Source organism: Paracoccidioides brasiliensis (genome assembly GCF_000150735.1).
Source record: "Paracoccidioides brasiliensis Pb18 unplaced genomic scaffold supercont2.6, whole genome shotgun sequence".
Taxonomy (NCBI): Eukaryota; Fungi; Ascomycota; class Eurotiomycetes; order Onygenales; family Ajellomycetaceae; genus Paracoccidioides; species Paracoccidioides brasiliensis.
In genome coordinates this window covers 121,092-133,598 of record NW_011371363.1, presented here as the reverse complement: position 1 = coordinate 133,598, position 12,507 = coordinate 121,092, and the positions used below count along the sequence as shown (strand labels likewise).

The following is a 12,507-nucleotide window of genomic DNA, read 5'->3' as shown; positions in this document are numbered from 1 at the left end:
GGATCTGACAGAGGAGAAGGGGGACATAGGAAGGGTCGGGGATTTCGTTCTTTTTTCCTTGCTGTCGGGCTGTTGAGAAGCTCCGGACTCGAGAAATTTTTGGGCAAAAAATCTTTAGACGAAGTCAGTTCGGGAAAAATTACCGTGTTAAGCCCTTGAGGGATCGATCGATCCCATGGCAAACAGAGCAAACAGCTGGCGCCTTGATACGATCAACAAAATATTTGTTGCAGCACTTCCTATATCCTGTGATCGATCCACTTGAGCATATAAAAAAAACTTATATCTACCCGCAACAAAATGACGAAGCCAAAACCCCATCCTGAACTGAAGTTTGAGAAGAAAAATAAAAAGATGCAAAAAATCCCCAGCTGTATGTCACCAAACCTCCAAATTGACCTCGGAATACATTGCTAAAACACTAACACTCGAAAGATGCGTGTATACAAAGAAGACCCATTCCCCACCCCCCTTCGGCTTCTCCCTATGCTTGTGCGAAAGTACCCAAAGTCGTCTATGTTTCGACCAATACGCCATTTATGAGTGCCGCCAAACGTGTGCAAAAACTTTTGAAACAAGCTGAACGACGCGCAACATCCAAAATCGATTTAAGTAGTAAAGCCAGCGAGAAGCAGAAGCTTGCGAGTTTTACGGAGAGCACAGAGGAACTGAAAAAGGAGGAAGTTTTTATCAAAGCCACTGGTCGAGCAATTGAGAAGGCGGTAAGCATAGGGAAATGGTTTGAGGGAAAAGAGGAATATGCGATCAGGGTGAATACTGGGGCGGTGATGGTGGTGGATGATATTGTGGAGGATGAGAGTCTGAAGCGGAACCATGAAAGCAGAGAGAAAAGAGGAGAGGCTGGAGAAAATGAAACCGTCACCCCTGACGTATCTAAGGAAACGCCCGAGGGAGGTGATGAGACCCCGAACTCGGGTCAGGGCAAAGGCAGAGATAGACAAGAACAGCTGAAACCCACGACGAAGAAAAGGAAGAGACGACGGAACGAAGCAGTTGATTCGGATGGGGAACTGCTAGAGTCGCGGACACGCTGGGTGAATATGGTGGAGATTGCAGTCACATTGAAATGAACGTGTCTACTAGATGCCATCCGCGAAATCTTACGGATACCGCACTCCTGCACACCCCGCTAAAGAATACGATTTTGTGGGACCAATGACTTAACGCTTTTATTATAACCCTTGACAGGATATATATGGGTGCTACCCTCTACATCCGATACAGTAAGGATTGAATGCAAGCATCGATTGAGGTATTAGAAGCTGCTGTTAGATCTTCCCAGGCTTCATCGAGAACCTACGGTATATGTTCTCGCTTGTGATGTATGCGAAAGCGTAGCAGCCTCTCTGCTGCTTTTGAGGATACGGTTAGATGTCCTATTGTGTATTCTTCCGGTGTAAGTAGCGTGGAGAGATTACGAATTTCACCAGCACAAATTTTGCAACTTCCACTGTCGAGGTTTTCGTTACTCGGAGAACAACATTAACGCCGAGGTCTGTTTTCTTGATGCTCAATCGAAGGAAGGGTCATACTGACGAACAAGATAGCACATCTGAGTCATTTGTATTCTCAGCATCTGTCACGATGGTGGGCTTTCTATAATTTCTTTTTAAAGCTCAACTATAGCATCCATAATAATATTCATCTCTGTTAACCACTTTCCTGCAGGCGCTTTGTCAAGATCATGTCGGAATCTGCCAATGAGTCATGTGGTTGAATGAGTCATGTAGTCGCTCAATCAGCACAGCACATTCTCTTTCTGGTGTCTAACCGTCTAATTTTTCCTAGCCAGTTAGTTGGAAGACAGATGCAGAGAATATACAGCTCAACTTGATGCAACATTAGCTATTGAGGATATCGCGGCACGCTTGGTGTTCCGCATTTGTATGATGATGATTAACCTCAGGAAGCCCAAACACCCTCCACTAAACCAACACAGCCTCTTCGACAATAAACTGTTGTGCTGTTAGACGTTGTTGGGGCGTACTCACGTCGTCCTGGTGGCTGGACGCCCCACGTGATGCAGCATATATAGTTCTCTCCAACAAATTAATCATCCTACAGATACGTTGTATTGCAATTAGCAATCTAACTATTATAAGATCTAAGGGAATTAAATACAATAATGCCCGCCTTTTCGCCCATTTTATACGAATCTCTCGCTAAGTAACTTAAGTTCGTTTATCTGTGCAGCGGTTAACTATTACCCGCGAATTCCTGCTAAACCGCAGAGCTATCAGAGTGCAATCTCCATTCAAAACTAGATATATCCTTGCGAACTACTTCACATCCTATACACATCCGTCTAAATGAAATTGTCCTTAACATTCTTATAGAGAACAAATAAATATCAAAGCAATGGCCGATACATTGCCGCAACATCATTCGGATCCTCCACCATCCTACGAAGAGGCAGAATCCCAGTACCAATCAGACCAAGGCGCGGAACCGTTTCACAGTGACTCCGAACCTCACCTTCCGTCAACCTTATATTCAACAACAATTGGGTTCTCCGAACAGCCTCCCCCTCCTAATATACACGATATAACCCTGGATGGCACTCTAATCTATCCAACCACACCCCCTGCCACCGCCCTCTATGCCACCTCCTTCCACCTCGACCTGGGCCACCATGAAATCACCATATCCCGCCTAGTGCCGCGCCGCAGTGGACAGAATGCAAACATACGGCCCGTGCAACCGCGTGAAAAGGATATCTACAGTTTTAGACGACTGCCCATGCTCAACACAGTGGAAATCACCGGCCGTAGCCGGAGCACAATTCCCGGCGTTCTGCTTTTGAAACCCACGCAAAAACTGCTGAAGTCTGGGTGGGTGCTGTGGCATGTGCGCAGGAACACGGAGACAATGCTATTTCGGGTGAAACCGACTCGGAGTTCGAAACGGCGGGAGATGCTGCAGTGGCAGGATGGTGACGGGGGTACCGTTGCTGTGGAAACGGTTGCGCGTGGTTCCTGTGATGATGTTAGTCGCCATATGCGCCAGCCGCGGTTGCAAATTGACGCCGATGCCCCTTTAGATGAAATGTTGATGGACGCTTTGGTGACGGCGTGGTGTGCGAGGATTTGGATTGGGTGGCAGTTTAAACGGGGAGAATAATGTGAGAAGCTTCCGCAGAGCATGTTTTATTCTGGATTTTTGGTTTTAAGGTGAATAGTACGATTATATTCGTATGCTCATTATGGCATAGAGGGCAACAGGCGTATGCGGCAACGGTTATCTTATGTTGTTTCTGATCAATTTCCAAGGTTCATATGACGATGCACAGACGAAACCAAGAGAGCGTCGCGGATTTGTTTTTGTCTTATAATATTCCTACCCAGCCAGGAATGAGGATGAAGGAACTGGTATCCCCAATGGCGCAATTTCATCTAATTATTAATATGCTGCAGATATTATGATTATTACGAGATGAATAAATGGGAATTTTCCAGATCAACTCTAACAAATTCCAGGGGGTAATAGATCAAAATTCAAACCCTAATAGTGCAAAAACACAAAACGTCTATTGATAGTCGATAAATAACTCCAGCGTAGTCTTCGTAAAAGCAAATAGAAATACACAAAGCCCAAGTGTACAAACAATCTCATGAGCTAACTCCCCAATCCCATCTCTCTCAACACCCTTCCTATTAACTTCCTCTGCTCTGTCACTCCCAAACCCTTCTCATCCGTCTCCCTCAAACACCTCCCAACCGCAACCGTAATCCTCACCCCCTTCGCCGCATCCACATCCCCACCCCCCTTCTTCGCAGCCGAGCAATCCACCCAGATCCTCCCATTCCTCCCAACCGCAACTTCAAATCCACCATGACCCTCCAACTTCCTCCCTAGCTCCTCCAAAACCACAATTCCGCTTCCCCCCTCACTCCCACCCCTCATCATTAACCTCTCCGCCAACCCCGTCGAAATTTCAAACACCATCCCACCCATCAATTGCCCCAGACCACCCGGCTCCGCCTTCCCCGTCGCGGGATTCACACACGTAAGCTCCACCTCCCCGCCTGCATTGCCGATGCCGGTAGATAAGACGCGCGCGTAGACGAGGTCGCCGTGTTTGAGGAACGGCCGGGTTTTGCGCGTAGCGCCTTCGAAGGCTAGTTGGGCTAGGAATGCGGGAGGGGTGTGCGGGGTTATGGTGCAGTGGAAGTAGTCCGCGCTGGTGTGGTGGATTTGGGCGATTATTAAGTCATTAGGGGAGGGGATGTAGCGGCGTTGTGGGAAGGAGTGGAGGGTAAGCGTGTTGCGTTTGGCGTCGCTGGTTATGAGGCCTGCTTGGGTTGGAATGATTATGGAGGTGGAGGGGTTGTTGGCGGGAGTTTCTAGAAAATTTAAGCCTGACGAGAGCTTAGTGGGGCCAGTCTGATGGGATTGTTGGCGTGGGTAGGAGATTGGGTCACCCGGAAGGACAAGAAGGGGGGATGAGGATGTCATTGCTCTGTGGTATTGTTATCTTTCCGGCTCGTTGGGCGCTGGGGATCGCGAGTATCACGCAGAGGATCCGTTCTGGGTGGAGTCGGATTTTTCCCAAAAGAAAAAAAAAAAAAAAAAAAAAAAAAAATTGGGATTGACTTCAGGATTGGAGAAAAAGGGCAAAGAAGAGTGATTTGACTCGAGCTCAGCTCAATTTTTGATCTTTAACTAGTTATCGATAAGGGTTCGATAACATCATGTGATATTATTATCTGATCATGTGTCGCGTAATATCCGATTCAGGGGTTTCCTTCGCCGTCGAATTTTACTATTACTTGCACTCCAGCTGAAAAATCGTTCTTGCTTTTTGTTAGAGATGTTTTGCAATCTTTTTATTGAGTGCGATTGTCCCATGATTGAAAATTAAATCCATAATTGATGCAGGCTGGAGGATGATTTTATGAGGGAAAATATATAGTTTAAGTACGGAACATGTCACATATCCTAAATATAGGAAATGAAACTAACAAACTGATTTTCTGGCCTCTGGCAACGTGATGTATCGAAAGAGATCCAATTAGACACGGCACGTACACAGGTAAACAACTCGAAACAGATATCGCATATAGACTCATGAATCCATGTTTTAAAAAAGGCATTTAACTTCTTAAGCATAGATTTTCTGGGTGGAAAATGGCGAGGGAAGAACGTGTAGCATGTATGCAAAAACTCAATAGTTGGATACAGGGCAAATATAAGAGGTTGGAATGAAGAAATGTCAAACAAATGGGAAAAAAAAGTTGGGAGGTGAGGGTATTATACCTTGCATAGGAAGCAACTTAAAGTTAGCAAGGTATATGTCTCCCTTCACACGAATGGCGTGGCAGGGCCAGCGCACCAGGGACTGGGGTAAAGTGGGATAAGCACCTTCCTTGTCGGGACTCAGGTCAGGTTTTTGGCTATTGAACTGTACCAGCTCAAGCGATGAATGATCTCTTGACGAATGGCCGGCGCTGCCTAGTGCGACCGAAACGGTTTCTGTTTCGGCCACCTTGGCCGCCTTGACCCTGACCACCTTGACCCTGACCACCTTGACCCTGACCACCTTGACCCTGACCACCTTGACCCTGACCACCTTGACCCTGACCACCTTGACCTTGACCTCCTTGGCCTTGACCATCTTGACCTTGACCATCTTGACCTTGACCGTCCTGGCCTTGACCATCTTGACCTTGACCATCTTGACCTTGACCGTCCTGACCTTGACCGTCTTGGCCGTTGTTCCCCCCATTTCCTTGGCCAACAGTAAAGCGGATACAATCGTCTTGAGCGCCACGTTGAGCAACCTGAGGAAAGCCAGTTAATTCTCGTCATTTTAAATACAGCTGAAAATATAGGGGGAAAACTCACCGGCATGAGCACAGGTTGATGGTTACTGGCCGAATTGATGGTGCAGAGACGATAGACACCAGCCGGGAGACCGCCATCAACATCAGCTGCGAGTCCACCCTGTCCGTTGCCGGGATCGTTGATGCCCTTGAAGAAGACGAATTCGTCCGGATCCGGTGGAGTCTGTGAATTGATATTATTCCCGAGGGTCTGGATAGTGACGTGACTATGGCCAACAATGGTTCCTTGAGTAAGTTGCTGCGGAGCTGAGTAGTAAGTGATGTCCGGATTGGTGAAAGAACCAGCTATGAGGTTGTCGACTTGGATTTGAATGGTGAAATCGGTGTTCTCCGCGAGATCTTCACCAGGAGCCGGGTTCAGAATAATACAGGAAACCATGTTGTTGCGAGAAGGGATGTCACCCATAACTATGCGCAGCTCCGATTAGGTGCTGGTTCTTTAAGTAGTATAGGGGTGACGTGATGTCGAATAAACATACCAATGCCATTGCAAGAGCCCTCTTCCCGTTGAATACCGTTTGTCAATGTCTTCCCAGTACAGAAATTGATAAAGTTGGCGTCGTCACTTGTAGATTGTTAGTATGAAACAACACACTATAGGGCAATGGGTTGAAGTTCTTACGTAAGAGAAGGGGATTGTCCCACTTCAGCTTCAGCGGTTCCGTCATTCTGGCTACCCTCCTGGACGTTTTCAGGATTGAGCTGGAGGGCATTGTTGTTGTTCTGGTTATTTTGGCCATTGTTCTGGCCCTGCCCTTGGACTTCTTGCCCTTGACCCTCGGCCTGACCATCCTGTCCTTGACCTCCCTGTGCTTGGCCACCCTGTCCTTGACCACCCTGTTGACCATCCTGTCCTTGACCTCCCTGTGCTTGGCCGCCCTGAGCTTGACCATCTTGTCCTTGACCATCCTGTCCTTGGCCACCCTGAGCTTCACCACCCTGAGCTTGACCGTCCTGGCCCTGACCTCCCTGACCTTGCTGGCCTCCCTGGCCTCCCTGACCTCCCTGACCTCCCTGACCTTGCTGGCCGCCCTGACCTTGCTGGCCGCCCTGACCTTGCTGACCTCCCTCACCTCCCTGCCCCCCCTGGCGCCCCTGGCCCCTCTGGCCTCCCTGACCTCCTGGACGACCTACTGCATTTTGGGCGCCGGCCTGACGAGCGCGGAGATCCCCACCGACGACTACATCGAGCAAGCCGGATGAGAGGACCAAAGCAAGCAAAATGCCTTTGTATTGCATGACTGTCGAACGCCGATTGCGTAGAGGATAATTGCGATGTTTGAGGATTCGAATAGTCCTCGATTATTTCAAGTGCCACAGTGTAAAAGAAGGTAAAGCTGACTCGTCGAAAATATCGAGCCAAAATATATCAATGGGAGGTACCCCGAATAGAGAGAGTCATAAAATAGAAAAGAATAGAATTTAACAAGAGTTCCACGATCAACGTGAAAGTATGAACGTCAGTCAAAAAGGAATGTGCAGCAGCTCTTTTTTACGGACGGAGATTAGGGGGTGAGAAAAGAGTGCAATCCCTCAAAACGACCATATGGACATCAAAGGACCAATATGGAGAAGTAAGAAGAGAGAAGAAAAAATAATAGGAAACTCAAAGGAGAAAAGGGGGATGGAGGGAAAAAAAAGGGAAAGTGAAGAAGAGGAAAATTTGGCAACATGTATAGTTGTATAAAAGCTGCCAAGGCAGGAGCATGAAGGGTCGATATGGATAACCCATACCGGACGCATGAGGTGAGATTACTTAGAGTGAAACTGGAACGTCGGAGAGTCCGTCGCAGGAGAGTTAGGGGGGAGATGAGCAGGAAATCATCTCCAGCAGCACCAATTCCATCAATTCCATGTTGGGGAAATCCAGGGACAGCCACTATACTGAATCAAGTCAGTGGCTGGTGAGACCTTGCCGTTTGCAAGATGCCTAGGAGATGGGAAAGCATTGCATCTGGGTTAGATGGCGATATCAAGAAGAAGGCATATGGATACGATAGTGAGGTTGGTTGTTGAGGTTGGAAGCGAGGAGCCGGAGGGGGTTTTGACGTTGGAAGACGGCTGGGTCCTTGGCGCCGGGTGGCAGATGCGGCTTAACTACATATGGACCGGGGATCTCAGCATCCATGGAATCATCGAACACGGACTGCCGCACCTCAGTCTGGAGTCAGACTTGTCAAACAGCCATTGCTTGGGTCGATATTATATTCCCGGAGAAGAACGATCTTCTCATCTTCCCTTTTCTCTCTCCACCCTAGTTATCGTCCGTGTTGCCCGTCGCATCTCCTGATCTGTTCTATCAACCCCGCGTCGGCTACAAAAGAGATGAACATAGGAGCTGAAATCATCCGTGTATCAAGCCGGGGTATTTCTGTGTTTTGATTGATTGCCTCCCGGTTGTATATAACTATTCCCGGGAAATGTGGGGGCCATCACCGCTGCATACTTGCTGGAAGGTGTGGATGGAGAAAAAAGAGAGCCGGTCGAAGTTGTTGGAGCTGCTGAATTTCTACGTCAAATATCTCCCTTGACATTTTAGAGGGATCTTGAGCAGTTCTACCCCCGTGTCTATCCCGCTGGCTCTGCTTCTTCTTTAGCTCTAATTCATTCACTTTGTACAAATTTTGCAGCGACTTGGGTGCGACAATACGGAAAAAGTATTCCTGGAGGTATTTGGCCGTTTGGCCATTTCTCGATGCTCGTTTCCGACTTAGTGCCGGATCAAACCACAGCTTCCAGGTTGTCCCCTTTTTATGACCGCAAATCTCTTTTATGGTTTATTTCCACTTCACTGTCCGAAAATGGCTTCTAGGAAACCAAAGGATGCATGAGTGAATCTCCCCTTGTCATTTCTGAAAAGAGTTAACACCGGCCATTTCCATCAGAAACCCAGATATAAGACTAGGTGGCCGTGTCTGAAATAGCTTGTCTGAGATTAAAGCTATGATATCATCACTGTCTTGATCAATCTCTTCGGAGTCTGGAAAAAATTCCATTATCATACATACTGCTTAAGGTTGCTAGCTGACAAATTAGCTACTTCCACACTGCATCAGTCAAAATGATCCCTCGGATACTAATTTCATCTTTGTTCAACAGAATAACTGCTTCGACAAATCTTTCGACTAAAACCTTCTTTACAAGTTGTTTCTTTAAGAGCATATACTTTAGTATTGCAGCTCATAGACTGGTATGTCAAGATATATGTATGTGCATATTCTTTTAGCCAACGATTACCTGGGGATACACCCAACAAAGCATGATTCAATTGGGAAATGTGTCGTCTGCTCCGGACTTTATGGATTGCGCACGCGGGTACTATCGGCCATGGCATTTGTAGATTGAATTTTGCAAGGTCGAAAAGATGGCTTGGTTAACTGGCCAATGATGGGCAAAAGAGAATCGGTTTGGATCATAGGATGCAGAAGCGAGGCAGGCTATATCTTTTCCCGTCACACTCAAAGCTGTGGTGAGGACGGTATGGCCCATATTTGAGTAAAATTGGATTACAAGTCCACAAATCCCCGGGACTCTCGGTCGCGGGAAAAAGCAGAGCAAAAGCAGAGCAGAGTTCCATCCGAGTCCAATGAAGATATATCCAAACTTTCCATTGTCATGTGAGTTGCCCCTTTTCCTGTTTCTGAAGTCCCCTGGAAACTCTGTGCTGTGAATGACCGGCGTAGCCTTCATCTCTATTTTCACAAGTTACAATCATGGAAGAAAGAGGGGTGATTCATCATTGCATGAGCTTTTCAATGGTGATTTTTGTCCTCGATTCCCCATCTAACTGAAATTTACGTCTGGGGTTCAGTCGAGGCTCTCAAGGTAAAATCGTGTACAACCCAAAAAAGTTCACTCCCCGTGTATTCAAAATAAAGCACGCGGTTAAGTTAAACCTCTCGAACACCGGCCTCATGCACTCTTCCAAACGGAATCCAATACTATGAATCCTCTATCGATCGTCTGAATCACAAGTCCGTGTTACCAAATATTTCAGCTGCACCCATCTTTAGAAGATGGGGAACTAGTTGACTCTCCCTTTTGTTCAACCTGCTTCCTGAATGTATTCATTTGCAAGTCGTGTATTGAGGCTGTCTGTGACGAATGAATATATCTCCTTACTAACCCCGTAACCCCCGTCCATTTACACAAAGGAATGCATCTTATTTCTACTCCCTTTTCTTCTCCCTTTCTTTCCTTTTCATATTTACTAAACATCCAGTTCCATTGCACTCCAAGATTCTTGTTATGAAGTGCAAAGTGTGATCGGCTGGGGAAAATGGGTTAGGTTATCTATCATTACTTCCAAATCACACATGTCCTGCTTGGATGGCCACCTAGCTGACTTGTAGGTATATAAATACCATTCCCCTTCTCACCTACAAGAAGTTATAAGGAGGAAAACATGCCTTCCAGCTTATTTTGTCTGTTCCTCTTAATCCCTTCAACGGCCGACATGGCCCTCCATTCGTCCATGGCGCTCATTCAGGTGTGCATTCCACATTTCAGGTAGTTTGATTTCGGTTGGGCCCACGGGCCACGAGAGAGGACGGGAGATGGGTGCGATATATCTTATTTTTGCCCTGCCATGCTCGCACGGCATGCACATGGTCGACGATGAAGCGAAATTTTGAGATGTACGATCGGTATGTATTTTTATCCACATTCCTAAATCTACCTACGCACAAGAACATGTGCTGTTTTTTATATCCTGTTGTTAACTCTTCAGAAGTTTTGATCTTCTATGTACTTATGAAATAGTCTTGCTTGTTTTGGTCCACACCCCTATGCCCTTGTATGTATTCATCCATGTGTATTTAAGTTCTGTGCAATTGCACGATGTAGCACATGTGCCCAACTCTGATGCTAAGCAGCTGATCCTGGCATTCTTAGAACACAGATGTTACCCGAGGGATCGGGCGAATGTATGAACATATGTCTGTATGCAGATACCCTGATATTGGGTACAGAACATATACATGGCTATTGTCTTGGATAGGAAGTTGAATGTAAATGGAGTTTACTATTGTGGTTATTTCACTATTACATAACTATAGAAGGAAAAGGGCGACGGAAGCGATGTTAAAAAGAGGCAGTAGGACTTACGGTAATTGGGAGTGTAACAACTCTGCGCGGTAGACCGAAAGTGAATGTTGATAATTATGATGAGAAAAGGATGATGGAGGTTCGGTATTAATTTGGATTATTTCGGAGGCGCATTGCATTGACTTTCCGCTCGCTCTGGAGAGGGAGGTCGAAAATGCACATGGAGCCACGAACGCCACGTGGGCCCCGTACATCGGATATACAACTGCAAAGATAGAATGCTGCTGATAAACGTCTCAACTTCCTTTTTCGTTCTCTCTTGCATGCTTGACGTGTATGTTCCCGAATCCCAAACACTTTGAGGCATATATCATGTGTGCATATGCAAATGCAATATTGTAAAGAGATGGGTCATGGAAATTAAACTTTGGGGACAATAATCCCCATGATGAAATCGAAGCAGAATAAGTAAAAGTAGAAGAATAAATAGAAAGGAACATCTCGCAGCAACTTCCCCTCCATCACGAACGTCGCCTTCACAGAAAAGCGTAACTCTCGACACCCCCAATCCCCGAGTCATTCAGCCGAACCTCAACACACACATCTGACTCCTCCTCCTCCTCCTGCCAATATCTACGCCTTGCTCAATAGCATAGACATGTCTCGAATTGGGGCCCCCCCTTTTCTGCAACGCCAGATAAGCCGCTAGTGCGCAGCATCCACTCGCCAATGCAACCTCCTCCAACCCCACTGCAATAACCCGCACGCGCAGCCGCGTGATATATGGTTTTGCTGTGAAATCCGTCTGTGGCTGGAAAAAATACATGCAGCCACAAAGGGGAGAAGGAGCATCTTCACCCGTGCGCACCCGCCAGCCAAAGCTTTCATTTTGGCAGCGTCTTCTGGGTGAGGCTGGCGCTGGACGGCCCGGACCTCATCCTTTGAAGTTTCGTGGGCGTGGACATGTGTATTATGTGGATTTAAATGGCGGCAACTAGGCGGACGGGATCGTAGTGGGCTTGGAAAATGCTGTTTTTTTTCTCAAGAGTGCAGATGCATATTTGGGTTTGCTTCTTTGTTGTTGTTTTTGCTGTGTTTCTAATAGGGTTGGATTGCTCCAGTCCCCGAGAGAAATGGAATCCTGCCCCTCGAGCTTCTGAAGATGTAGTGCACTATTTCGAGGATGGCTTGGGCGGAAAAACTCCGCTCTTTTGTCTCAATGAATATTTTCATTTTCCCTGGTAGACCGGGCTTCAGGGCGTTGTGGAGGACAGTGTTTATATAGCCAAATTCCAAGGCGACGCGCAGCTTTCGAGCTTTCGATAGCGCATTGTTTCGGACACTCGCGATGGCCAGCTGATTCCCAAGATATCAATATTTGGTATAAGGGATGTTAGATAGCTGTTGTCAGGTTAATTCTAAGTGGGTCATGTATAGAGGGTATTGAATAACTGGTGTATTAAGCCCATAATCAGCGAAAGTACGAGAGTATACGAGAAGTTCTCCAGAAGTCTGTAGCGCAGAGCAGTCTCCGAACATCTTATTGAGAAGTCTGCCAGAATAATTAAGGGGGGGGGGGGATTATGACTTGCCAGGT

The 12,507-nt window shown here is 46.8% G+C and overlaps 5 protein-coding genes across 5 annotated transcripts; 2 read left to right on the top strand and 3 right to left on the bottom strand.

Moving 5' to 3' along the window:
• Window positions 1-300: 300 nt before the first annotated feature.
• On the top strand, window positions 301-1,091 carry PADG_05138 (uncharacterized protein; the record flags this gene model as incomplete). The annotated part of the gene is made up of 2 exons (XM_010762589.1): window positions 301-373; window positions 436-1,091. The coding sequence occupies 2 exons, from the start codon at window positions 301-303 to the stop codon at window positions 1,089-1,091; spliced, it is 729 nt and encodes a 242-aa protein (XP_010760891.1).
• Window positions 1,092-2,379: 1,288 nt separating this feature from the next.
• On the top strand, window positions 2,380-3,141 carry PADG_05137 (uncharacterized protein; the record flags this gene model as incomplete). Its single annotated transcript, XM_010762588.1, has 1 exon — window positions 2,380-3,141. One exon carries the CDS (start codon window positions 2,380-2,382, stop codon window positions 3,139-3,141), a length of 762 nt encoding a protein of 253 aa, XP_010760890.1.
• Window positions 3,142-3,636: 495 nt separating this feature from the next.
• PADG_05136 (exosome non-catalytic core subunit RRP40) lies at window positions 3,637-4,476 on the bottom strand (the record flags this gene model as incomplete). Its single annotated transcript, XM_010762587.1, has 1 exon — window positions 3,637-4,476. The coding sequence occupies one exon, from the start codon at window positions 4,474-4,476 to the stop codon at window positions 3,637-3,639; it is 840 nt and encodes a 279-aa protein (XP_010760889.1).
• Window positions 4,477-5,432: 956 nt separating this feature from the next.
• PADG_05135 (uncharacterized protein) lies at window positions 5,433-7,103 on the bottom strand (the record flags this gene model as incomplete). Its single annotated transcript, XM_010762586.1, has 4 exons — window positions 5,433-5,801; window positions 5,866-6,272; window positions 6,344-6,429; window positions 6,487-7,103. 4 exons carry the CDS (start codon window positions 7,101-7,103, stop codon window positions 5,433-5,435), a joined length of 1,479 nt encoding a protein of 492 aa, XP_010760888.1.
• A 4,905-nt stretch (window positions 7,104-12,008) lies between these two features.
• Window positions 12,009-12,449, bottom strand: PADG_05133 (uncharacterized protein; the record flags this gene model as incomplete). The annotated part of the gene is made up of 2 exons (XM_010762307.1): window positions 12,009-12,266; window positions 12,363-12,449. The coding sequence occupies 2 exons, from the start codon at window positions 12,447-12,449 to the stop codon at window positions 12,009-12,011; spliced, it is 345 nt and encodes a 114-aa protein (XP_010760609.1).
• Between the last annotated feature and the right edge of the window lie 58 nt (window positions 12,450-12,507).